This window comes from Meleagris gallopavo, chromosome 6, assembly GCF_905368555.1.
Source record: "Meleagris gallopavo chromosome 6, MGAL_WU_HG_1.1, whole genome shotgun sequence".
Classification (NCBI taxonomy): Eukaryota; Metazoa; Chordata; class Aves; order Galliformes; family Phasianidae; genus Meleagris; species Meleagris gallopavo.
The window spans coordinates 48,030,624-48,058,559 of NC_139409.1; the positions used below are offsets into that span (position 1 = coordinate 48,030,624).

Genomic DNA, 27,936 nt, shown 5'->3' on the forward strand with positions numbered 1-27,936 from the left:
CCAGCCAGCCAGTTCTTAATTCATTGAACATCCATCCTTCAAATCCTTACCTCTCCAATTAAGAGAGAACTACAGAAAATCTGTAGGATTATATATGTAGACACAAGGCAATTTTCTAGCAAATGAAGTTCTTCTGAGAGTTCAAAAGAAGGCATGTCCAGAATTACACACTGGCATGATTCTATATTACTCATATCATTACATATATAACCAACCTACATATGCTTTTTAATCTGCCAGCAGTGCACTTCATTTGATTACACATTTATTTTAAATAATTGTGGATGAAAACCTCTTTTTGTGGGTTGGATTATTCCTTCATGACCTGTGCATAGTAACATTGAAATAAGCTTCATATCAATAACACATTCTCATGTACATGAGTGCATACTCTTCAACAGCCCAAGCAAAACACAGGGACAGGAAAGTCATTAGGAGGAGAAAGGGCTCTGGAGTAAGCTTTCCCCCATTCTGCCTACACATCTAGATGTATGTACACGTGCACACACATGTATCTCACACTATGGAATCACAGTTGCCTGGCAACACCAGCAGGAGAGTTGTTTTTTCCAATACTACAGATAACTCATGGGTTATAACATTATTATTTTTCAGTAACAAAAACAAATATTTAAAAACATGCTTCTCAAAATTAAAAACAGAAAAAAACACAAGGTGGCAGAAACCGAAGAATCAACATTCATTTCTTAGTGGTATTTCTGAAAGCACAGATAATATATACCCACATAAGGAATCTCCTGTGTGTAAGCCATCAATCATACTGAATATTAGCGTATTCAACTGCAATACAGCTATTCCCTCTTGGAGTTATAATGAAAAGCTTAAATTCAGAGCAAGGTCAGGAAATAAATTCAAATGTCATCAACTAAACACAGCTCAATGAAGTGGAAAAGCTTACTACTAAAAAAAAAATAGATTAAAACAAACTGTAATAATTAAAAAAAAAAGCTTTTTTCCCCTTCTTCTTTGGTGGTAATTCTCTAGTGCAAAAAATACTGTTAAGGTAATAACAGTAATAATGAGTTTGGCATCGAGTATTTTACTGGAATTAATAAACCTTACCTCAGCCTACCTCAGTCACCAAAATGCAAAGCCAAACCAAATGCCTTTTGAAAACACACACAGAAACCCAAATGCAAGGCACATCAGGACTTTTTCCACAGAAGAAACTGATGACATGATAAATACTATTTTATCTAGTGACACTGATGAAATGCAAAGATATAAATCATTACCTTCTGCACTGGCACATTGAAAAGTTGTAAAATTGTCTTTGTTGTTGTTTGTTTGCTTGTTTTAAGAAAAAAACAAAAGCTTAGCAGTAAGGCTAAGATCAAGCTGATCCTGGCTGAACACAAGACTGAGCAAATGCTGCTCAGGGAGGGACATGCTGAGAGGAAGGAGGCGACCTTGCCTCATTCTTTAAAAGGAATCAAGCTCTTCTGGGTGTATTTGAAGACAGAAGAATGAGCAAGAAAGAGGAAACAATCTTAAAAAAAAAAAATAAAAAATGGCTGGGACTTGCCTTTTACACCAGAATCAATCAGGAGATTCCATCAATTCATAGGAGAGTCAGAAAAACATAGCACTGGTACCAAGCCAAAGCTCCTCATTGCTTAGGTGCAAACACTAGTCCTTCCTTGGATTTTCAGCTTAGAAGCTTTACTAATCTTTCTGACTGCAAATAAAATACAGTTGTTTTTTGTTTGGCTGGTTGTTGGTAGTTTCTGTTGTTGGATGGGTATTTTTTGTTTGGTTGTTTGTTTTAAATCTTTCTAAAGATGTCCAAAGAAACGACTGACTGCAGTATCATGCCTTACGCTTATTGAGAATAATTAAAGAGGTTTTTTTCTATAGATCCTATTAGCATCACGGGAGAAATCTGAACAACTAGATTAAACACAGCAATTACCACCACTTCCTGCCACAGAACTTGGCAACTTGAATGTATATATTTACACAATTCTATGGGATTTTCTGCTCAGGGTATCAGTTATCTTCTGGCACCATCTTGATCCGCCTGTCTCAGAAGTGATGACAGGAAACTCCTACAGGAACAGAACTGACCTCTCATACCAGAAAGTCAACAGATTGAAACTTCAAGTTACAACAAAAACAACTCCTGTACTCAACAATCTCATTCTGCAATTACAGCCACTAAAAGCTGTGGAAATCCTCCCTTACTTTTGCAGGTAGTACTCCAGCTTGTGGGACCTTATTTACCATCAGCAGGCTCTGCTACAGCATAGGCAGCCTTCCAGCCTCTAAAAAAAGTGCAATTCACATAAGTGTATTCATCCACATCGCTGTTCTTCCTTCAAAAAACCATTCCCCTTGTTCCCCTTGTAGGTTCATGTGAGGAGCATGGCTAGGCAGTCAAACAAAGCCTCCCTTAATTGGAACCACACAGATCATCCCAGGCTATTCCCCCAAAACAATATTTTTACATCCAATTTTATATGGAAACAGTCAAATTAACAGTCATAATGAGCTACTTCCAGGGTAATCACTTTCCTCATCATAAAACCCAGAGCACAGCCCAATCAGATCAGCAGAAAACTTCTCAATGTATCTTGCGTGTTACTCCAGCACCACTGAGTCTTTAGAAGCAAATGTCTGATGACAGCCTACTGTTTTAAGGTGTTACAAGGTGTTTTAAAACAAATAAACCTCCCCTATCCTCAGGAAAATTAACACCACCTTTTTATATTACAAAACAATTTTTCACTCTAACCTCACCCAAAAGAAACATGCATGTCATGTAAAGTATTCTGTTTTTGAATCTGGAATTTCTACTGCTTCCTGCGGATATGTATTTGATGATTCTCTACATCAAGTCATTTTTTCATGACAAATAGCTTAAGATTGCAAAAACTCAGATCTTTAAAGCCAGCTGGAGTTAGCTGCATCCACTTTTGCAAGGCCTGAGTCATTTAGGGTTTTGGAAATCTACATGCTATCAAACTTCAATCTGATTTTTAAGTGTTAAGCTGCTCCTGAAAGTAGGATTTAACAATCAAACTCACATTGGTTCTTCCAGCACTAAACAGAACAAGATCTAAATTCCTGCAAAATCATGACTTCTGAACCATTCCAATAGGGATTGTGCCAATGGACTTTGGGGATTTTGAATTCTATTCATTGAGCTAATTTGTTGGGAAAAAATAACAAAGATTTATTTCAGATATACACAGTAAGAGGAGAATCTACAGGACTATCAGTACTAGTTACACAACTAAATCCAATGCAGCAAATGTCTTCAGTCACTATGCGAGTGATATGTAAATCTCAAAAGGAAAGTCTAGATCAGAAGCTTAGCCTTCAATTCTTACCTGCTAAGACCAGGGGATTCCAAACACATCTAATAATCTCTGCCCTGAAAAGAATGTTACTTCTTAGTTAGCCTTAACAAAGCATGAAAGTTAAGGTTTTAGATTAGATGTTGGGGAAATTTTTCAATGAGAGGGTGGCAAGGTGCTGGAAGAGCTGCCCAGAAAAGCTGTGGGTGTCCCATCCCTGTAGGTGTTCAAGGCCAGGTTGGATGGGGCTCTGGGTAACCCGATCTAGTGGTTGGCAACCCTACATGCAGCAGGGGAGTTGGAACTTGATGAACATTGAGAGCCCTTCTAACTCAAGCCATTCTAAGTTTTTCAATAAATATTCATAGAAAAAAGAAAATTACAAGGGTTGTTCCGAAAGTAATGCCTCCTGTTTTATTATGTTGGCACAAGATGTCAGAGGTGGATGTTGGTAGTGCAGCAGTAAAGGTTGAACTTTCCTACCAAAATTCCTTTACATTCTGTTGTCGTGTGACAGACAGCAACAGAGAGGCAGTTTGATAAAAAGGTGTCTAACACGTAACTGTACATGAAGCAAAGGTGTAGAACTGATTTCCTCCACTGGCACTGATTGATGCTTGCTGAACATTCAAGGGGACCAAACAGTGGATGTCAGCACAGTGAGGTGGTAGGTGGTTCATTTCAGCAGTGCAGGCAATGATATGAAAGACCAGTCACATTCTAGACAACCACACACAGCTGTCACACCACAAAATGAAGAGCTACGTTGTGCCAGTGACTAAGCTGAAGACTCAAATTTCCACTCAGGCCACTGAAGAAGACAATCTTTTTTTTTTTTTTTTTTTTTTTTTTTTTTTTTTTTTTTTTTTCCTGCGACATGATAATGCTAGGCCCCATATCATTATAAAAACCGTGGAGCACATTGCCAGTCTTGGCTGGACTGCCCTACCACACCCACAATACAGTCTGGATTTGGCACATTTTTATTTCCATCTGGCTGGGATGATGAAAGATGGGGCTGTATGGGCAACATTTTCCTAACAACATCATCACAGTAGCTGTGAAACAGTGGATGACCTCCACTGACACAGATATTTATAAGCAAACAGCTAAGAATCTTAGAATCACAGAATGGCTTAGGCTGGAAGGGACCTTAAAGGTCATCTATTTCCAATTCCTGCAACATGGACTGGGGTGCCAACCACTAGCTCAGGTTGCCCAGGGCCCAAACCAACCTGGCCTTGAATGCCTCCAGGGATGGGGCATTTTTGGACAACCTTCTCCAGTGCCACATTCATGTTCTGTGTGGGGTCCTGTTCCTCATTGGAAAAAATGCATAGCTAATGGTAGTGGCAGCGTTGAGAAATAGTGCTGAGAACAGGCTCTATCAAACAGTGCTATTGTGCTCTTTGTACCTGCTACAGTTTCAATGGAAATAAATCACAGAATTGTAGAATCACAGAATCACCAAGGTTGGAAAAGGTCTCCAAGACCATCCAGTCCAACCATCCACTTCCCACCACCGTTTTCCCACTAAACCATGTCCCTTGGTACAACATCTAAATATTTCTTGAACACCTCCAGAAACAGTGACTCAACCACCTCCCCGGGCAGCCAGTTCCAGTGCCTGACCACTCTTTCTTTCAGAAAAGAAATTTTTCCTAATTCCTTCTATCGCTGTTACCTGGGAGAAGAGGCTGACCCCCACCATGCCACAATTTCCTTTCAGGTAGTTGTAGAGAGCTGTAAGGTCTCCTCTGAGCCTCCTCTTCTCCAGACTACAAATCCCAACTCCCTCAGCTGCTCCTCATTAAAACCCGTGCTCCAGACCCCTCACCAGCTTCAATGCCCTTCTCTGGACATGCTCCAGGGCCTTGATGTCTTCCTCATAGTGAGGGGCAATATATGAGGCATTACTTTCAAAGCAACCTATGTAAAATAAGCAATGAAGTCAGACAGCTTGAACTGCAAGCATTTTTTCTTTCCAGTCAAGAAATCAGACAATTGTACTCGAGGGTGCACCCCAGGGCAACAGTTAAGCATTAGATTCACAGAAGCATGGAAGCACCACGTGAAGATGATTGCTACTCTACTCATACTTCTGAATTCTGGCAATAAAAGCTCTCCTGGCCAAAGGGTTACCATCCCTTCACATGTGTGATGCATTACTTGGGCAGCCTTACAGGCATGCTTGTGTCAGTGCAGGGCTTACAGTTTCCACGCCATTTGGGATTGCTCTCCTGACACCTCAGCAGAGGGGATGACAGGAGCAACTCCAGCTCACTCCATACAACATCAGCTAGCTTAACTGAAACCACTTATTTAAAAGGTTACTGCTAACCAGCTAGCTTCTGTGCCAGTGGATCTCAAGGAGCAATACCCACTGGAAAAGAGACATTAAGAATACCCAGAATCTGTGGTGTCTTCCACTGGCACAAATGGATCTAAAAGAGGGCATGTGTCCTAGGCTTTTGTGCTCTATCAGAATCCTACTCTGACGGGACTCTTAGAAAGTATGAGCAGCATGGGAAACTAGTGCAAGAGAATTTCCAAATTCCAAAAAAATTAAATTCTTCCTGCGTGCATAGCTTTTCTGGGCTCTCTTTGTCAGGAGATGGAAGCAAGCACTCAAAGGGCCGGATTAGGTTTGTACCTGACCTGCCTGCTTACCCAGACAAGGCACCACACTGCTTGTCAGAAGAGAAACCACAGAGCCCATAAGCAGCGTGACTCAGGTTATCACTGTATTCATGATGAGCACCAAGGTTTCAGATGCACACAGAAGAATTACAAGAAATTAATACATTCTAGGAAACCATAACCTTGCAGCTCTCTCTGCCCTGACCCAGCCCCACAAATTTCATCCAGCTGTTGCTGATGAAAGCTGTTGTGAGAAGCAGCAGGAGTGCTACACACAGCTGGCTCTGGATGCCGGGAGCATGCCTGAAATACAGAAATAAACCACAGTTGGGAATGACAGTCAGCAGCAGGATTTCCTGACCTCCTCTCTCTTTAACCCTGAGATGTTCCCTCTGGCTCTCGCAGAGAACTTCAGGAGCAGCCAGAGATTAATGCTATAGATACTGGGTTATTGTTGTTGGTTAAATTATGATTATTTACATGTGTTATTTTTATACCATTGGGATACAGCCTCCTGAACTGATTTCATAAAGATAAGGCCCTGCCTACATTCACAGCCAAAACTCAGCTCCTTGATCGTGTGCTTCCATCGCTCTCCCTGCACTTACCTGGCACCCAGCTGACCCTTGGGAAGCCCATTCATCACACTGAACCTGAAGAATATCCGCTCCCAAAAAAGGAGGGACGAAGTCTGTATCATAAGGGCAGGTGCAGAAGAATGGAATTTTGCCGTTCAGTGGTGGCTGTTGTACCAGCCTACCTGGGAAATCTCTGACAAGTGCCACCTGCCATGGCCAGAAAGCTTTTTTTTCTGTAACTATATTAAAAATGCCCTTCTGTTCTGAGCAGCAGCTAATAAATGGTTAGTAACTTATTTCTGAGAAGCATTTTCAGCAAAACTTCACAAGTCAGATGGCAATTCCAATAGATGCAAAACGATGTCAAAATCAGAAGTAATAGCTTGTTACTCCTTTTCCAGACTCCTTAGCACACAAACAGAATTCTGCGTTCTTCCATATGAAAGTGGCAACAACACATCTGTTAAGTGGGTTTTTCAGGCTCTGAAATAGCATTCTTGAAGTTGAATTGTGATTATGGGACAATGAACTTTAAGATAAAAAAAATAAATTAGCAAATCTACTGTACACAGAACAGATGGCCAATCTTTATCAACATTGCTTAAAAAAAGTCAAAGGGAACAGGTGAGATGTCCAATTCCTTCCCTTTTAATTAAAAAAAAAAAAAAGAGAGAAAGAGAGGGAGAGAGCAATTACACATCTTCGTATTTCAAAAGGAACATTGATTTTAGTGGACACCTCCTGAAATTTACTACATTGCAAATCCTCCTATGCATCTGTAAAAAACACCACTTTTGCTGCATCAGAACTTTAAATTTTGCACAGGAAGAGTTACACTGATGGTCAAACTTTGTCAGACTCCTGAAAAGAAACCCAGTCTTCGCTCTGCCTTGAGAGAACTTTTTTTTTTTTTTTCTGGTATTATTTAATTAAAAGAAAGAAAGAAAAAATATTATATCTGGCTTCTAAAATCTCAGTTTAGTTCCACCAAATTAGGAAGAATTGAAAAATAAATGTTGTTACTTTCATACGACACTATATGTTTAATGAAACCATACTGAATGGAAAATAGTTCACACATTAAGCTACTGGAGATTAAACCCACGTTAAGAATTCAGGAATTTCACCACTTGCTGTTTGGTACTTAGGTGTTCATTTCCCCCAGAACGGTCTCTTCCTGTATTCAAAAAGGGTGAGGGATGCCACGAGTGCAGGATGATAACACTCCTGTGACAACAGCCCCTTAGGAGGGCAGCAGTGACAGCAGAGGTGAGACCACCACAGGGTGGGCAGAGATGAGAAGCTGTCCTCTGGAGCCCACACCACGTACTGAGCCACAGGAGGAGGGCTGCCTGTCAGATGCTATGGAAAGAAAATGCTGGGCTCCATCCATGGAGCGGAGAGGACTGGCAGCAGCACAGCAGGAAAATCAGACAGTGGAATAAATTGAGCCTTTTCAACGTCAGTCAGCAAACACTTTTTCACCTTGCAGAGAAGCAGCAAAGCTCTGCCAGATGCTCTGCCCATCATGGCTCATGAACTCTCAGCCTCCACAGAGCAAAGAGCCATCCCTGCTAACGCACTTCAGGGAGTGTACCATAACCAGTAGTGGGCTTGTTCATCCTTTTCTTATCAAACATGAATTGTGGCATTCTGTAACTCCGTTGGGAAAACAGCATTAGCATTTGCACTGTCAGTTCTCAACATAACCAGTCTATAGCAAGAAATAGCCAGACTGAATCTGCCAGAATCTCCACTGCAGACACAAGTAAACTAAAGAGGGGACTGACATGCTCTCCAAAGGATTGGTTAAATAGCTCATCATACAGTGTTCTGGGGTCCCTTTTCAGGAAAAGTGTCAAGATACCCTTCTCTTCCACTCCAGTGTTACTTGTTAGAAAGCACTGCAGCAAGAAGCTTCCAACATCAAATAGCAATTTGATTCTGAAATTGCTCCACTAAGGGAAATCTTATGAGTCATCATTTTTACTCCAGCTTTATATTCTGGATTTTTGCCTGGGCAGTGTTCAACCAGGAACAAAATCTATTTAAAGTACATGCACAGTACATATTATGCATAGATGTCAAGGGATGGGAGAGGTTTATGAAAAACACAATCCATTATATTTTATTTTAGAGAAGCATTGTTCAGGGAGCTTACGGAAAATATAACACTAATTGAGGCTATGAATTGTAATCCAGTTTCCCATCTGGATGCATGGTGTGGCCAACAATCCATTAGCCTGTCATGAAGCAAAAGCTCACTGAGAGGAAGCAAAGTTGCCCAACAAAACCATTACTAAGCTATCAAAAAAAACCCCAAAACAAAAACACCCTATCAAATCAATCACACAAACAGTGGGATAACAGGAATAACATGTCTTGCTACTGCTTGTAAGACCTGAGGAAGAAAGAAGCCTATACATTTCTTTGATATATGCTGCAATTTATTATTCTGTATTTTTTAAAGAAAGGCTGGCTTCGATTAGCAGAAGACAATGAGTGGTGAGATAACCCTACAACAATGTCATCTGCTTCCAGAAACTACTCCTTTTAGACAGCTTTCAGCACAGCTGTTTCAAGTCTGCTTTAGATCTCAACTCAAGGTAAAACACTAAGGGGAACAGCACATCATCTTTAGCTTGTTCCCTGACAGCATTGGCCAAGAACAACAGAAGCAACTAGTGTTGCAGTTAATTTGCATGTAAAATATATAACATGTAAGCACAGAATTAAAAACAACCATATTTTTAAAAACATACATCGAATGGTTTCCTCTTCAATTTAGAGCAATGGGAACCCTGTCACTGACTTCAACAGGAGCTGGGCCACATCCTGAAAGTCTTCACGTAAACTTCCATTAAGGAGAAGCTGCATACTGGGACAAGGCATTTCTGGTTTATTCCTTGTGTTGTTGTTTCTTTTTCCCTCCTGATAAGCTGCACACTTGCAATACATAATATCCATAATGGAAGTTTATAATGCAAAGAGAACTTTCTCAGGTTTGTAACCGTGTGTAGTGTCATTAGCCTAATCTGAAAACGAACAGAATTAACTTATGTCAGAATTTATCATACGTTAATGTAGTGAGACAGTTTAAGAGGTATATAATAGCTGAAATCTATCAATCTTCCTCTATAAAATTTGATGAATAATGTCAAAATATTGTTTCAAAGCGTCATGTTAATCCCATACTTTGTGACAGTTGTGCTGCTGTTTTTAATATTGCTCTTACGGCTTACAAAGCATAGCAAAGCTCCAAGAGACACAAACCGCTACAGAAAGCAGGAACAAAATGTTGTTACTGTAATTCTATTGTTTTGCACAATTATTTTCACATTACTCAACCAGACAGCTACCACAGCCAGTTTGTAAAAACCTCAATTCAGTGTTTGTATCTCAACCCTAGATAAACTCAAGCTGATAAAAACACTTGAGCATTTTAATCTAAATGTGAAGAGACTAAAGCTCAAAATCTTCATGTGAGCCCACGCAGGTGAAATAAAAAGTATTTTTGAGCTCTTGGAACTAATGATGTGCCCCGGCCAAAAACCAAACTTGCTCTGAAACATGAGCAAAGAACAGCCTTGCATTTTGGTTTCTGCAAGGAGAAAACAGAGGAATCCTGGTCAGGAGGTGAGCAAGATGGCCAAATGCATCGTGGCCTTTGCATATCAGTGACCTCTGGTATCCTACAGGTCTGCCTCTTAATACCTTAATACTTCAAGCAAACAACCTTTCTATTTCATTAACTTGCCCCAAATAACAGTGCTCTTTTTTGTAGAAGCACAAAGGATATCATTTACACAGCTCAAACCCTCAAAAGAGAAAACCTCCATAAAGAGCCTGGAAGAAATTCAAGCCCAGCATAACCAGAAACAACTTTCAAATGCCTCAGCACTGGGGACAAGGCCACTTGTGTTCCAACATCTTGCAACTAAGTCGGTTCAATGTTAGGAGACTTGCTCACAGCAACACTGGTCTTTCTTACCTTCTGCCACATTTTGATGAAGAAGAGCTCGCCAGAAAAGTTGAAGAAAACATTGGTGTCGTAGGCATCATCTCCAATGTTAGAGATGGAAATATTAAGAGAGATGTTCCTCACTGCTCCCAGAGCCAGGTAGGCTGTCCTGTCATCAACACTGCGGGCAAAAATAATTACATCAGTTTAACTTTTGGCAGCTCGAACAATCTTGTCCTTACTCCCTCCTACAGAAGGGTCTCAAAACAACTGTGATCAGTAATTCGGCAACATACTGTACAGCCGATGCATGGTACGGGCAGATGTGTGGAAAACGAGCAGCTCATGAATGGCAGTTCTTACACTGCCTTTTGTGGTTTTAAGAAAATCCCACGATTTTCATGTAAAACCATTTCATGTGACATTGTTGATATGGTTTTACTGGGAATAAAACAGCTGAAGACTGTAGTCATTGGATGGGTGAAAAGCAGCAAGCACAAAACATTATGCTCCCATTCAAACACAAATTCTATTTTGATTTTGTCTTTCAATGTTACTGAAACATTATAGTAACTTTCTGAATATCCTAGAACTACAGTATAGACAGTGAAAAACGAGGAAAAGAGGGTTAAATAAAATCCAGAAATTAGTATGAATGGAAAAATGTATGAAAGTTATAATAACCATCTACTGAATGCAACCAATCTTTCCTTGGATGTTTTTGCTGGACTTAAGATGATGGAGTCATGTTCTACAAATGGAAAAATCAAGAGAATGACTGAACTAAGGTAATAGTCATACATCCTGAATCAATACACTACTGTAGTAAGGCATCACAGATCACAAATACACACATTTTATTGGTATATACTTAATCACGTTAATCTCCCCAAAAGATGAGCTAACAAGTAAGAACACAGGCTTAAGATAAATGACAGGAAAATACAGTATCAGGCTTCCAGGTCTAAGAATTAAAAATATACTATAAGATTTTATTCAATATACCAGATATACATTCAAAAATAAGAAAAATATATATATATATATATCAAACTGGCTACAGCGATCATAACTGGAATGTAAAATCATTCATGTACCCTGAAGAAATTGAGGCAACATCACAGGGAAACCACCAAGTAGCTGGTCAGAGAAGGGCAGAGCCCTGCAGGCACCACACACCACCACCTAGCAGATGCTGTTGCACAACATCCAGGCACGCTGCAGCATGCAGCAATCCAGAGGTGGCCACGCAGCCTGCCATTCACACATCTCTCTTGAAGGATCGACCAGGGATGGTAACACTGGCACACACCACACCTTAGTATATCAGAGACTGTCTGAAAGTGGCATAGGTGCTAGATGTGAACATGTTTTAGGCAGCCTCCAGCTGAACTAAAGGGGTTGCAACCGGAGCATCTGCATCAGTCAGGTGTTTCCATAGATAATGGCACTTATAAACCCTACCCTGCCAGCTGCAGCCCTATTGAAACTCCAACAGCAGAGCAAACTGAGCTCTCTCTGCATCTGCAAAAAGTTTCCAGACCTGGGTTTCCAAAGGGATAGACTGAAGTAACCAAGGCTCTGGTGTGCAGGAAATCTAGAGCAAGACGGTGTAGACTGAGGCTTTGAAGCTGATGTTAGTGGATTTTGAGTGCAACTTTTCCACATAATGCAGGCAATATTAATGCCATTGGTTTCCTGTACTTATTTATGATGATCTTCATTTATTACAGCCCAAAACTATGGCTTACAGTTCGATCAGAGGTTCTTAAGAAGCAAATATAAACCTTCGGGAAACATGCCTGCTTTCACTAAACTGCAGACAGCAATCAATCCTACCTATAATTGGACTATTTGGTATATTCTTGCAATCAGCTATTAGTGCAAATAAACATTTGCAAAAGCAAAACATTCACAAGATCCACTGAAAAACTCTTTTGAGAGGTCGAAATACTTGGAATCATTACTTTTTATGCACCAAATGAAAGAGACAACTATATGAGAGTACTTGGAAGCATTTAATGTTTTTGGCCCCTATGCCAACATTTAATGTTGAAAAGCATGCAAATTATGAAGATATACAAAATGATCAGCTGGGATTCATTAATAATCAAAAGCACATATTTGGAAGGCAATAAATAAACTCAACCACTTATAACTGTGAATTATTTGCCATGAACTTTATAATCTCACTTCTGGTAGTCCTTTCAAAAACTGAATCAACATGTACCAAACCTGTTAGCAAAATCTGGAAGCATCACTTCAGTAAGCGAAGGAAAGTTACATGATACTAATGTTATGCACTAAGTGTTATGCACTTTACACATTCGTGTCCAACAATTACAATTTAACATAGACATTGCCACTACTTCTTTCCCTTCTAACGTAACTTTATATTAAGAGAATTATATGCAAAGGAGGAAAGAATCCACTGCAAATTGGTGGCAGCAGCAATTCGAGATTTAACTTACAGATAATTACAGAATATCCCAAGTTGGAAGGGACCCATATATCCTGTCCTTCCTACTGAATAATGAAGAAAATGTTGAGAATAAAATCCTGTTCAAAAGTAACGACACAGACATAATTTTAAATGCCATTATGTTGTCATACACCTTGTGAAAGCTATTAATCATCCATTAAAAGTGCATCATAACTAAATGATGATGTTTATAACAACATTTTCCTGAGCAGAAACAGAAGACCCACTTTCTGAGGGCACACTAGTGATTCTCTGTGCTGTAAGTCTCATTTCAAGAGTAGATTTGCAAGTAACTAAATCCACATGCATCTGGAACAAATCAGGCTCACTTGCTGTAAGGAAAGGATTAGAATCTCCCTGCTCACAGGGGAGCTCCCAGGCCCCATTCGCTGCTCGTAGCACAACCTATTGCAGCGTGGGAGCAGCTCTGCTGCCAGCTTGGTGCCAGGTAACATGCATTGATCATGAAATTCATAGACGTTCTGGTTAATCTGTAGATTAAATACAGGCAACCCTGTTTGCATACATGGACACAGATGCACACAAAACATCATGCTACCTATTATTAGCATGGAAAGGGAAATAAATTTGAATTCAGAAGTACAGCATATCTGCAGCTTTCACACACGAGTGAGGCTTGCAGGTAATAAAAAAATCTGGAAATCAGGATCCAACTTTTTGCTACACAGATGACAAATTCTACCATGGTTTTAAATCTACTGGCTGTGTTACTACGCATCAAATGTAAACAAAAATCTTTAACATTCCCCTTTTCACTAAAAAAAGAAAAAAAAAATCAGCTCAATTTTCAAGATCCAGGATAAAACAGTTTCTTTTTAAACACACTTTAACATTCTTTGTCAATGCTCATCCCAAGGCCTTGTGCTACGGCCAGTGGGGGAAGAAAGACCAGCTGCAAAAAACAAACAGAAAAGATCTGCAGTTTTTCATTTCCCCACCCTGCAAGATGCTAGTGTTTTTATTAACGTGGGTCAAGGGACACATAATCTGCATTCCAAAAGGTATGCAGGGACATATTTCTCTATTTCCTGTACTTGAGAACATCTTTTAAAGAATTTAAAAAGCATTTAGCACTTCCCCTTAGCCTGAGCAGCTCATACATAGGTCAAGGAATGTGGTGAGGTTGTACTTACCCTGTTGGCCTGGGCCACCGACTTTCCCTTTAACATTATGAGCTTTTTTCTTCTTACAGCAAATCTGCATCTGCACAGATGAATCACTGCTATTGCCCAATGGCCAGGGGAAGCCGCAGCTGTGGGCAGACTGCATGAAGGTAGAGGGCTTGAAGTGACTAAAGGCTAACACATCTGTCCCCTGTCTCCAACAGATGAAGTTAAACTGCTGAAGAAATAGAAGTCTCATCTTTCTTTTAGATCAATAATAGATGTGAGAGAACAACACTGGTTCAAGACAGGTCCAAATATTTATAGTGTCACCAATTGGCATCACAGTTGCTTTTTGCATTCACTATGATACAGAGTCTGTATTTTGTCTCCCTGACAAATATTTTTTCAGTATATTTGTCTCAATTCTGAAAACCTTTCTCCTTTGGGAGTTTTGTCACAGACCCGAGGGCCAGCTGAACTTTGAGCTTTGTAAACACTTCGACCCCAACAGCCAATGAAAAGCTCAAACCGTCAGCTCATCTTCTGAGAATTTATTCTAAGTCTTAAAGCAAAACTGAGAGGTAACGGCCCCACAAGCAGAGCCAAACCACGTAAAAACAATCCCACAGGGAGGAAGTGCTATTTTATACTACCTGTTTACTGTCTCACTATCACCTGTGCATTCAATTTTCTGCAAAGCTCAAACCAATCTAGGCAAGGACTCAGGCAAACACTCTGTATGCCGTGGTTTATTTGATGTTAGCTGAACTGCTGCCTTTCCCCTCTTGCACAGAAACCTCAGCTACCACATGCTGCAGAAGACCCCACATGGCCGATTCCTGCAGTCCAGCCCAGATGCAGGGAGCCAGCTATGGTAAGCTGGTTCTGGGCCCAGCAGCCTGTTTCATTCATTTCTGCTTCCAGAGTTGAAAATTCTGCTTTCTATCTGCTCTGAATAGCGGATAGTCCAAGATGATGGGAAAAACTTAACAGAGAATTTGAAGAGAGGCCCACCCACAGAGGGCCTGCATCGGCAGAGTATGGCTTGGCACTCAAACGGCACCAACACTGCTCTCTGGGATGATGAAATAATACAGGCCAATGTTTCCCCATAGGAAGGGATCAAACATCCTGTATGAAAAAGGCACTTGCTGTAGCGAGTCCAGAACTGAGGAGGTGGAGCTGTTTGTGCTGGTACCCCTGTGGGGCACAGCTCCTCCCCCCTGCTCTTTAGGTCTCATATTGCAATTCAAGGATGTGACAAAGAACGTTATCATTTCCACCTTTCCTACACCTTAACATAAACAAATAAATAGATAAATTTAAGCAGTAAACAAACAAAAAAAAACACTCTAGGAAATTGTTTTTTTTTTTCTCACGAATCTTGAAACAGAGTGCTTTACAGTTACAACTAGTAATCATATTTTGAAGGCTTCTTTGGAAATTCTCTTCCTCAAATGCAATTCATCCACACAAATCCCCCATAACTACACAACAGATACAACCACCAGCCACCAGTGTCTTCAAATTTAAGTAGAAAGTACAGAGCAGGGCACAGCACTGCTTATCTTATCACACTGCAGAAATCTGTTGCCTCTCTTTTTTATTATCAGTAATTTCAATTGTACCCAGATGTTCAAAACCCTTTATAAACAGAACTTAAGAGACAATGGGGAAGGAGCCAACTCTGTTTTCTGTGTTTACTCTAGCAAGTAGCTTTTGGTTTGAGTGAAGCTACCCTGGTTTATGAAACTGTCACATGAAAGCAAGATCAGGCTCAACATCTCCAGAACTTCTAATCTAATCTTTCACCCTTGAAGAAATGCATACAAACCAGCATCTTCTGTTAGAACAAGTTGTGTCCGGGAAACCAATGACACTATGCTCCTAAGCCAGCTGTCTGTGCATGTGTGAGCATATGTGTCCTTAGGTGAGAGCACAAACAAAAGCTAGTAACTAGTGGCAAAAACAAATGGAGAAGATAAATGGTGCCAGGGCACGTAGCTGGAAGTTGCATACATCAGCCTGATGTGAAAAAACAACAAAAAAAAAAAAACAAAAAACAAACCCAAAATCGATGTATTTTTTCCCTGTTTGTTAAAGTAATGGAAGAGTAACGTTGAATCACAGAATGTCAGGGATTGGAAGGGACCTCAAAAGATCATCTGGTCCAATCCCCCTGCTGGAGCAGGAACACCAAGATTAGGTCATCCAGAAACGTGTCCAGTGGGATTTGAATGTCTCCAAAGAAGCAGACCCCACAACCTCTCTGGGCAGCCTGTTCCAGAGTAGAAATATTAATAGAAATGAAGATTGATGTCCAGAAGCCATAGAGAGGAAGTGCAATTTGAGAATGAGTTAAGCGGCGCTTTGCAAAATATTGTTTCTAGGAATTAGAAAATTAAAGTCAGCACGCAAACCACAGTTTTATCACAGAACTCATGCCTTCAGAAACAGACCGATTAAAATTTGGTTTGATTACTTGCCTCATTCCTGGGATGCTGGGGTTTAATATGTAATTTTAAAAAAAAATGGTCAACTGAGAAAAAGACCAGTGCCCCATTCACCAGTCACCTTCGGAGGTCAGTGAAAGGCAGCTAATTAGAGAGGAAAATTTAGAAGCAGCACAGGTTTGTTACTCTAGGAAATTTGTTTTGCAGTAGCAGGTGTTATATGTCAAGAGTAAGTTACATCTCAATCTCAAACATGATAACCAGCATAAATCTACACCATCGCATTTCCTTTATTTTAAGCCAACAGCTCAGGCAGAACCAGCAAGAGGATTTTCCTGGTGATCTGAAACAAAAATCAGCTTTAACAGATTTTGTAGTTGCAGGATATGCTACAGAAAAAGTTTATGTAGCTAGCTTTACAACAAATGTGTGTGCATGCATGCAGGTAACTATCAGTCAAGAAATATTCTGTAAATCCAAAACAACAATGCATCTGCTTTCCATTGTGGTCTGTAGTGTATCAAGGCCATCCACCACTGGAGGAAGCTCTATAAGATAGAATTGCTAGATGTTAAGTTTTTGTTTTGTTAGCTTTATGCTCTGGTTGCTGGAGCAAGAAAAAAATATGACTTGAACCATCTTAGATCCATAAAACACTGATGTTGGGATGTTCACAAAGAAGGCCAGGTTTTACATTAGTTAAACAATCAATTTAAGCTGTGCAAAATCACATCTTTTTAGGGTCTAATTTAGAGAACAAACAGAAAAATCTATGCCAGTGGGTAAACTCAGGTGATTCTTAACAAACAAACAAAAATGAACATACAGCAGCATTTAAGGAGTAATATGACTGGCTTGTATGGTGTCCCTGACTGGCAGTCAGTATCCTGTTACTAAAAAAACAAATAAGGAATCTGTGTAAGCTGTGGACTACTGCAGCTCACTAACACCCATCATTTGATGGCTCTATTACCAACCACATGGTAAAGTACTACCAAGTCCCATGCAAAGGGACTGCCCAGAGCTATCAAACTGGCCCTTTTTATTAATTCTGGGAGAGATTTACAAAGCTCTGCATGTAACCAGCTAAAAGGAAACCAAAATTCCATTCCTTCATCCCCTTTCACCCTCAACAGGGGAAACATCCACTTGTTCCTGAGCTGGTGCTCCCTATGCAACTTGTACTACATCCTGATTAACTGTAGGCTCTTCTGGGTTCCCCTTTCAGGAAACTGCAATCAGATGCTGGAAGTGCTTGCTACAACAAAGTTTTCCACACGTCTTGCAAATGCAGCATTCAATTCACTAGCAACTGTCTGTAAGTAAAAGATAAAAGTTTAAGTAAATTAGAAACTAGATCTCTCTTTCCTGGATTCATCAAATAGACCTACATCCAAATGAAATTACACACTAATCTACACTAATGTGCTAATCACAGAATCGCTGAATAATTAAGGCTGGAAAAGGTCACTAAGGTCATCTAGTACCTTAGAAGACCACGAACCCAACACCACCATGCCCACTAACCATGTCCCTCATACCACATCTACACATTTCTTGAAAACCTCCAGGAACAGCAACTCCACCATGTCCCTGGGCAGTCTCTTCCAATACTTCACCCGTCTTTCTGAGAAGAAATTCTTCCTGATATCCAACTTGAACCTCCCTGGACTCAGCCCTGGCATTTGCTTACAGAGGCCCCTCCAGTTTATTAGGTGATTCCTAGTGAAAAGTCTCCTGAATGCTGGGCAGTGGGATTGAGCATCACAGCTAAGCGAGAGTGTCTGAAGCTCCCTTCATTCTCAATGGGCCATAGAATAAAATATCAGTTAAGGAGCTCCAAATGAGGCAGATCTTTTCTTTTTCTTTTTTCTTTTTTTTTTAATAATCAAAAACAAAAGGAAAAAAAAATAACAACAACAAAAAACGATATTATCATTAATACAGATGTAAACTTGCACTTCAGATGTGACCTGCACAGAGGGTGGGTGCAGGCTCTCTCTACTCCTACATGGCTTTCATCTGGCAGCTCTGCAGAAATTAAGCACTCATGAGATGCTATACCTGTAATTTCGCACCCTGATGGCACTGTGGTGGGTGAAGCACGGTATGTCACGATGATGTTGTTTTCACAGAAGCACAGAATTGCAGGGGTTGGAAGAGATCTCAAGAGAATATTGAGTCCAATCCCCCTGCTAAAGCAGCTAGCCTGCATCAGGTTACACAGGTAGGCATTTTGTGGCCTGTATCTATTTATTATAATGGTATAAGCATTTTCACAGCATCCTTTACAGAGCAGCAAATTACTTTGAGATAGTATTAAATTACACTATATGAAATCACTTAAAATCAAAGAGTGAAACATGATTTTTTGAGAAAACTGAAAGCAACCTACTCACAACCACTGTATTCTTCCAATTTTTTTCCAATCCTTCTCCCTTGTAATCGCTCTTTTGGCACTTTAAAATACCTGGAGTTGGCTCAGTAGTCAGACAAGACCAAGTAACCTTTGGGCAATACATGACTGCAAAGGGATTGGGTTAAAGCTTGGTATCTGCATCCCAAAAGTTGGGAATATCCATGCCAGTACACAGCCTTATGCACACGTGGTCTGGACTGAAAGCTCATGAGCACTTTTCCAGCAATAGGCATGCTAAATTTTCTCGTTTTTCTTTTGTTGTTCTTCATAAGGCAGCAAATTAGCTCCATCTGACTAGGTCTACTATTTAAAGTAGCTTGTCTAGGGTAAATAGATTGTCAAAAATATTACTGAAAGTGTTTGTGCAATGAAAGATAAGTGAAAACAAATTAATCTGCAAAGAATGAAGAGGAAGGGAAAAACTGATATTATCAGAACGTGTAATTAAGTTCCAAATGAAAGGATATTGTTTTTCCTCATCACAACTATTTTGTTAAGATGCACTTCAGAGGCACAAAACCACAAGGGGCAGGCGATGAAATGTGATGCCTCTCTGGAAACAAAATCCCCTTGTGTGATCAAAGGAAGATAAGTGCTGAGGCGTGAGCCTGGTCAAATTTATGAAACAACTTTGCTTCCCACATTAAATCACAAGCTTGCAGCTTTTCTCCATGGGTTCAGAAAACCTATGACCTGTGAAAACCTTTTTTTTAAAAAAAAAAAAAAAAAAAAATTCTTTGAAAGACTACTATATTCATGAGATACACTTGAGCAGTTTTAATCTTTCTGACCAGAATTTGATGTTACATCTCCTTCCTTTAGAAGGCACTGATTATCTGCATTGTTACTGCACTCAACTATGGTCTATGCTGTTACATCTTGTGCTGGTGAAAAGCAAATTGGACAAAGCTGTCATAACACATGCTTTTTTTCTACAGCTTCTGGATTCATTCAGTTCAGGTTCTGCAATAATTTGACAAGTCAATATGAAATTGCTGAGATTCATTCTTTAAATCTAGGTGCTTAGAGTCTAATCATCTGCCTAGTGAACCATAAGCAGGACCTCTGATTTTAATAGGTTCATGAAAATATTCTTTATTGTGTCCACACATAGTATTTGCAAAACAACCACATGCCTCTATCAGTTGCATATCTAGTTACTTATATGAAATTATTCTTTATTCACTAATACAAATCATGCTTATAAACTTTGGAGTTGATCCAAAGCTCAGTAAGTGACAGGGTAGTGATCACAGAAACACAGAATGGCTTGGATTGGAAGGGACCCCAACGATCATCAAGTTCCAACCCCCCTCCCACAGACAGGGCCACCAAGCTCCAAATCTGGTACTAGGTCAGGTTCCCCAGGGCAGCCTGTTCCAGCACCTCACCACTCTCTCTGTGAAGAAATTCCCCCTGACATCCAATCTAAACCTTCCCTCCTTGAATTTAAAACCATTCTCCCTTGTTCTATCACTATTCACCCAAGTAAAAAGTTGATTCCCATCCTTTTTATAATACCTTTAAATACTGGAAGGCAGCAATGAGGTCTCCTCACAGCCTTCTCTTCTCCAGATTGAACAACCCCAGCTCCCTCAGTCTGTCTTCATAAGAGAAATACTCCAGCCCTCTGATCTACATGGCCCTCCTCTGGACCCATTCCAACAGCTCCACATCTTTCCTCAGACTTGGATGCAGTACTCCAGATGGGGCCTCACAAGGGCAGAGGAGAGAAGGACAATCACTTCCCTGTCCCTACTGGCCACCCCTCTTTCACTCCTCTTCTGATGGAGCCCAGGATACCACTGGCCATCCAAGCTGCAAAAGCACACTGCTGGTTCATGTTCAGTTTTTCATCCACCAGGACTCTCAGGTCCTTCTCCACAGGGCTACTCTCAAGGAGTTCTTCTCCTAGTCTACAGACATATACAAACATACATACATACATATATATATACACACACACACACACACATATATACTATATATCTAGGATTACTCCAAACCAAGTGCAAAACCTTGCACTTCACTCTGTTGAACCTCATTAGGTTCACACGGGCCCACCTTTTAAGCTTGCTGAGGTCCCCCTGGCTGTCATCCCTTCCTTCTAACGTGCCAACCACATCACTCAGCTTGACATCATGGGCAAACTTGCTGAGGGTGCACTTGAGCTTGTCATTGATGTCACTGATGAAGATGTTGAAGAGTACTGCTCTCAAGACTGTCACGGAGTTAACTAGATCAATCTATGCCTGTGACAGGAGGGCAGTAGGCCCCTGCCCCCTCCTCCCTCCTGCTCTCCCCCGGCCCCACGAAATGTTCCCCAGGTCCTTCTTCCTCCCTTTCTTGCAAATGTGAATGATGTTTACTTTTTTCCAGTCCCTCGGGACTTCACCTGACAGCCACGACTTTTCAAATATGATGGAGTGTGGCTCAGCAACCACATCAGTCAGTTCCTTTAGGACTCTGGGATGCCCCAGACCCATAGATGTGTATACATTCAGTCTCACGCAGCAGTCTCAGACTTGCCCTGCCCTTACAGTGGCAGGGATGTACTCCCCCAGTTCCCACCTAGAAGCACAGTGATGCAAGCTTCAGGGACAAGAGAAATATAAGAATCCTGGCTGCCAGTGAAGATTGAGACAAAAAACTCATTTAGTACCCCAGCCTTCTCCGTATCTGTCACAGTTCCCCTGTCTCATTTACCTTAGGAGGTACATTCTCTTTGGCCTGCCTCTTCTGGCCAACGTAACTACAGAATCCCATCTTGTTTTTTTTTTAACATACTTCACCAAGTTCAGTTCCTTCTGCACCTTGGCTTTCCTAATCCCCACTCTCCAAATTTGGACAGCATCCCCATATTCTCCCCAGGTGATGTACCCTTGTTTCCTGACAGTGACATCCAATGACAGGACAAGGTGCAATGGGTACAAGCTGGAACATAAGAGGTTTCACATAAACACTAGAAAATCTTCTTCACGGTGAGGGTAAAAGAACACTGGAGCAGGCTGCCCACAGGTGCTGTGGGGTCTCCTTCTCTGGAGACATTCAAAACCCACCTGGATGCATTCCTAATCTTGGTGCTCCTGCTCTGGCAGGGGATTGGACAAAATGATCTTTCAAGGTCCCTTCCAATCCCTGACATTCTGTGATTCTGTGATTCCACAGCTGTTACAATCTCTTCCTTTCCCCTCAGTCTGACCAGCAGGTGCTTGTCAAGTCATGTTGGTTTCCTGCCTCCCCTGCCTTCTTATTCTGAGGGACAGAGAGCTCTTGTGCTCCCAGAAAGGCATCCTTGAAGAGTAGCCATCTTTCTTCCACTCCTTTGTCTCTTAGGATAGCTTCCCAGGAGATCTCATCCAACAATTCCTTAAACAGTGATGCAGGTGTCTTGCCTGGGTTAGGTACACTTTGAGATTACATCTCAGAAGATCACTCAAGCAGAGACATACGCAGGATAGATAAAGCATATCATATAAGCAAAAGGAGTACTGGCAGAAAACATGTTAATACTTTAGTAAGCCACAGAAGGAATTTACTTGAAAGGGAAAAAATAACCTTCTATGGAGCTAACTAGAAGATATCTGGAAAATATCTTTTCTTCATCAATCATTATTTTATTAAAATGGAAACAATTCAAGCTAGATGAAATTTTTGACAGATTGAGTTTCTGTCTCTCCTCTGGCTAATTCCAGGGGGACTGGCAGAAGCAGGGATGGCCCAAATCAAAAGCCTGACCTTTAACTGGGAAAGGACATTTCCCCAAAATTCCACTGCACACAAAAAAGCTTTCACTCCAATGCAAAATAAAACCAATTTGCAAAACCTTGAAAATCTCTGCGAATGCACCTGTTGCCTCTTTGGCTTTCAACAGCTTTTACTTTCAACTTGACTTTTCCAAAATAAACAGTTTGCAGAAGTACAGATATGAATCCCAACCAGTCTGTAGGGAACTAAAATAAATTTGAATCTAATGAGTGATCTAGAACATCTAAAGAAGTTCTAAAGCCAATGCGTTTAAAAGGCAGCATATTCCAAACATAGCAAGTGTTCCAATGGGTGAGTAAAGCTGTTTCTAATGACAGATGAGGACAACCTCAAATCACATAAATATATGGAAGACAGACTTTCTCCAGAAATAGAAATATTTATTACATCTTTTTCCATCCAAGGAGGCTTACTGACCCATCCCTTACAATCTTAATTTACGTACCACGCACACAGCTCAGGCTGGAATGCAGCAGCTACCTAACATGCTGCAACATCTTTCTGCTGGCTGCTGTTTGTTTTCTGTGAAGCTGCGCTACTCATTCCAGCACATGAGCCGTCAGTGTCATTTACACAGTGAAACAGGATTTCCTCCCTAAATCAGGAACCTGCCATTCTGCTCTGTTCTTTAAGCTGGTTTATTACAGCTGGAAGAAAGTCTGTTTTTCCAAACAGCCTTACTGTCACTTAGATGTCTTCTCCATGATTTTTACTTGGTTCCACAGAGGTATAAACAGGTCTTGAAAACTGCTATTACCTCTGTAGATAGTTATCTGCACAAATGAGGCACTGGAGCCAAACCAGATTTGTTCTCTCAGCCCTTTTAGGTAATTAGTCTTAAAAGACCAGAGTGCTTGCCTTCCATATAAAGAACCAGAGAAATGGATTAACAGATTTTAAAGGCTAGCGAAGCCTAATCCTTCACAAAACACGCATTTCATAGTCTTCCCCATCTTGAGGAAACAGATGCAGTTCAGCTTCTGAACAAGTAGCTATGGACAGTCTCAATAAAAACATGGTATTTGCTACAGGAGCCTGATGGAGAAGACATCTGCTGTGTTGAGAAAACAGAGTGAGGCATTCAAGTCAACTATGATATGCAATAAATATATTCATAAAACTAAAGAATATATTTAAAAATAATAGCCAACAGAACAGTCTTTGATTGCATTTTGCGTCTTAGGCCATAGCAGCCATCCTGCTCTTTGACACAGGACTATTCCCAGCCACAGATGAGACCAGCTGGGACTCTCCAAGTCCTGGAATCCAGAATGCCAGAATCTACTATCTCTGCACACCTCTCCCCAGTGCAGCACAAACCACCCATGCAAGGAAGTTCTTCCCATTCTCCAGTCTGAGCCTGCCAAACCGCACTGTGTGACTTGCCCTTCATGTCATCTGCCACAAGCAAGAAGAGTCTGGTTACATCATCCCACAATACTTACAATGAATTGTGGTGGGTTTACATACAAACGTATGCTAATGAAAGAGGACAAGCCCTAAAGAGATCCATCTGTAAAATGAAATCGAGCCTTAATAAGATTCCTTTGATAAATGAAAACATGCCCTTTTCTACTCAAAATAAATGCATTCTACGAGCTTGTCTTTATTCCAGTGCAGCATACAACCTCAGTGTTCAGCTCACACCTCCAAGGACAATTTTCACTCTAGTAAAAGTATTTTAAAAAACACAAAACACTAGAATCATAAGCTCATCACCCACCCAAATCATCTCTAAGTTTTTTATTAGGGCTTTATTATTTTCCACTTTGATGCCCTTTGCTCCTCTCTTCCCCACTACCAGCAGCACAGGGAAGGATTTCAGCTCACCCAGCAGCACAGTTTCCACTTGCAGCAGCTCCAGCAAGAAACAACAGGAAATAACGAGGCAAACCCAGCCGTATCTGGTCAGAACAGCAGTTTCCAACTTATACATGTATCTGCTTGGTTTGACCACTTTGGATAAGAGACATATATTAGGTTGTCACCTGGTCATGCTGTTTGCTATTTCTCAGAGTACACTGGCCCCCATTTGAGGTGGCCGGTTTAATTTTAGGGAGAGAAGGAGTATCCCAAGAAACGCCACATTAGATCAGCATTAGTCATTCAGTATGCTGGCTCAGTATCTTCAAAGCCATGTGCAATCCTAATCAATTGGGTAAGCCTAGTGATTGAAATACAGCCCAGGTGAACTGGAAATTGGTGAAGCTTGTGGAGTTCCTGGATTCCTGAGCGTGACCTCAGCAAGCAGTTCTCTTGACGATAACATAATATGAGCTCAAATGCTCTAAACAGCACACATTTGACAGCTTGTGATATACAGGGATGGACAAAACTATGCCTTACAGTATATAGCGTTCTGTACAGCTTTTGGCTCAAACACACTACAAATAAATAAAAAAAAATGGTGAGAACAGCCAGAATAAGACAGTCCATCCAGCAGAGAACCCTAAACCCAATCATGTCTAAAACAGAGGCCTATAGAATAACAAGGACAGCACATCATGTTATTCTCCTGATATATTTCTCCAGCTTCCAGCATTCAAATTAGATGCTTCTCTACCATTTAAATTCCCAACTTCTACAACATTCTCAACAGCAAACTCCACAGATTAACCACAGGTTGCTTAAAAAACATTCCTCATTTTTTTCTTTCATTACCCCAAAGAGCTCGATATGGTTCGCAAACTTCATCACCTTGCTGCTCGTTTTTAGCAGATTTCCCCCATCATTTATGAGTAGCAGGAATACCGCTGGCCACAACTCAAACACTTGTGGAGGTTTCCCCACCAGGAAAACAGACTGTTTATATTTCCTTTTGCTGACTGCTTTTTAATTAGGTTGTAACACTTAGCCTCCACTCCTCTTAGCCTGGGCAACTTATTTTCTTTACGAATTTTTGGTGATAAATCCTAATGAAAGTTTTTTGAAGGTCAGGTAGGTGATCTCAACCAGACCACCCTATCCACGCATCCAGCAACACCTTAGAAGAGCTGCTGTATAGCTGACACACTGCACATAATGTCTTCCCATAAACATTCTGTTCACTTCAATCTACTGGAGTATCTCTGTGCCATTTAGCTACTTCTATTTATTTTATTCTTAGACCAATTTCAGTCAGACACAACTGTGTAAAAAAAGGCATTGTGAAAATTTTGCTAATCAAGTCGCTCAATTCCCAGCTGCAAACAGTAAGATTCACCTCTTATGCTCTTCCAAAAACAAACAAGCAAATAAAACAAACCTTTTTGCACACAATTAGCATAAACACAAAATACCTGAAAAAAGTCTGAGAGAGGTCTCCAGCATGAGATAAATGGCGCTGAAAAGATGAGCACATTCTTCAAGAGGACCAGCCCTCTACAATCAGAATCTATTCATGCTTTTGAGTTTTTACAGACAACTGTTTTCTTCAAACATACTCACTATGTTATGATTCTTAACAGCTGGAGTTCATACAGCTCTTTACCTAAAGAAAACCCATTCTGTGTGGACGTGATGGATTTTATGACATCCTGTTTACTTCAAACAGAACTTCAGAATGAGACTGAACAAAGTCAGCTTGAGAGCGCTTGCTCAACGTTTTGCTATACGATCACAGAAGCTGCATTTGAATATCCTCAGCTTTTTTGACAGTTGTGGCTTTTATATTGTCAGGATAAAATAAATAACAGCCATAAAAGTAAACAGTCTGATACTCCAGTCACAAGTACAGCTCTTACTGCAGTGATTACTGCACAGTGGCTGACAAGTTTTTATAATGTGCTTTTAATTGATTATTTGTCAATTGCAGGACAAACCCCCTTACTTACTTCCCCAGTACACACAGACAGGTTTCCAACTCTAAACACATTTTTCTCACCACTAAGACCTAATGAAAGGTCAAGAACCCAGACTAACCACAGACAAAGCCTGTAGTCTGCAACCTGAGACCTAACCTTGCTCCCAGCCAATCCCCCAAAACATTCCTGTGGACTTCAGTCGTGTCTGGCTAAGTCCATAACTTCATGGATTTGACTTTGGTTCAGTTTCTTCTCCAACTACAGTTACAGCATGCTGTACACTTTCATAAAGTGTGCACATCTACTATTACTTTTTTTTTTTTTTTTTCAAACGACCAGAATTTTTTCCCCTCTCTTTCCTGACCTGAAGCAAAGCAAGCATCTGCAAACAGTAATACCTCTGGAACACAATTAAATAACTTACATCAGCATTTCCCATTTCTAAAAATGTGCTAAAAAGCTGGAAAAAAAAAGGAAACAGAAATGGTGCATGTAGTTCACCTTTAGCCTGATTTATCCAGAAATTGAATAACTATGTCCTGGCAAAACAATAGGCGTTTTCCTAGGATCACCAGTCTCAAAGGACAGAACGTAAATTTTACCTCTGGTCTATTTGACTAGGTTTATTATCCCAGAAGAAAGTGAAATCAGACACCTCCAAGTTACTCACAAAAAGACAGGAGCAGAATTTAAAGAGTTAGGAAAAATACAAGCTCAGAAATTAAAGAGGGAAAAAAATCACATCCCAAAAGATATTTTTTAAAACGTTCTATGACACTTTTTCTAAACAAAAATGCTTTTCTCCATGCAGATTGCTTCTACCATGTCACAAACAGTATTTTATCATCTTTTAAAAATGACACGGTCCGTGTTAATATTTTATTTGGACAGAATTAACCTTCCCTGTCCCTCTCCACTATGCTATCACTGGTTTTGCCTATTGCAATTGCAAACTCTTTGAGAACAGGTCTTGCCCTGGCATGCACCCAGCCCAACACCCCAGTTCTGATTCTGTGTACACTTACTGCACCAGACATGATATCGTCATCAACATCCTAGTCTGGAATAAGATGTCTGCATTTGTACTTTGATTTCTGAATATATCTTACATAAAACAAATGGTGTACCAGCGTCTAAGAAAGAACAAAAAGAAAAAAGTTCACCTACTCACCTAGATAGCAGTAATTTGCCCTGAAGTTTCAGATCAGCAGCACAGTCCTCAGATTGACAATTCCTCTCAAAAACAGTCTGTGGAAAACAGAAAAGAACTGTTACAGCTTGAAAAGAATAAGATTGAAACACCCACAAAGAAGCAACATGTTTGGATGGACTCACAACCCACCAAAATCTGTGATATGGGAACATACGGTGTGAGTGCCAATGAAACTCAAGGGGAGCCAAATCTC

The 27,936-nt window shown here is 40.5% G+C and overlaps 1 protein-coding gene across 1 annotated transcript in view; it reads right to left on the reverse strand.

Annotated features, from left to right (window-relative positions):
* The window catches only part of ITGA9 (integrin subunit alpha 9), a 218,275-nt gene that overhangs the window by 74,270 nt on the left and 116,069 nt on the right, over nt 1–27,936 (reverse strand). Inside the window, exons 17-18 of the mRNA XM_085226640.1 lie at nt 27,702–27,778; nt 10,530–10,680 (exon numbers count right to left, since the gene is read on the reverse strand). Coding sequence (XP_085082766.1) covers nt 10,530–10,680; nt 27,702–27,778 — 228 coding nt within the window. The remainder of the gene's footprint in view (nt 1–10,529; nt 10,681–27,701; nt 27,779–27,936) is intronic.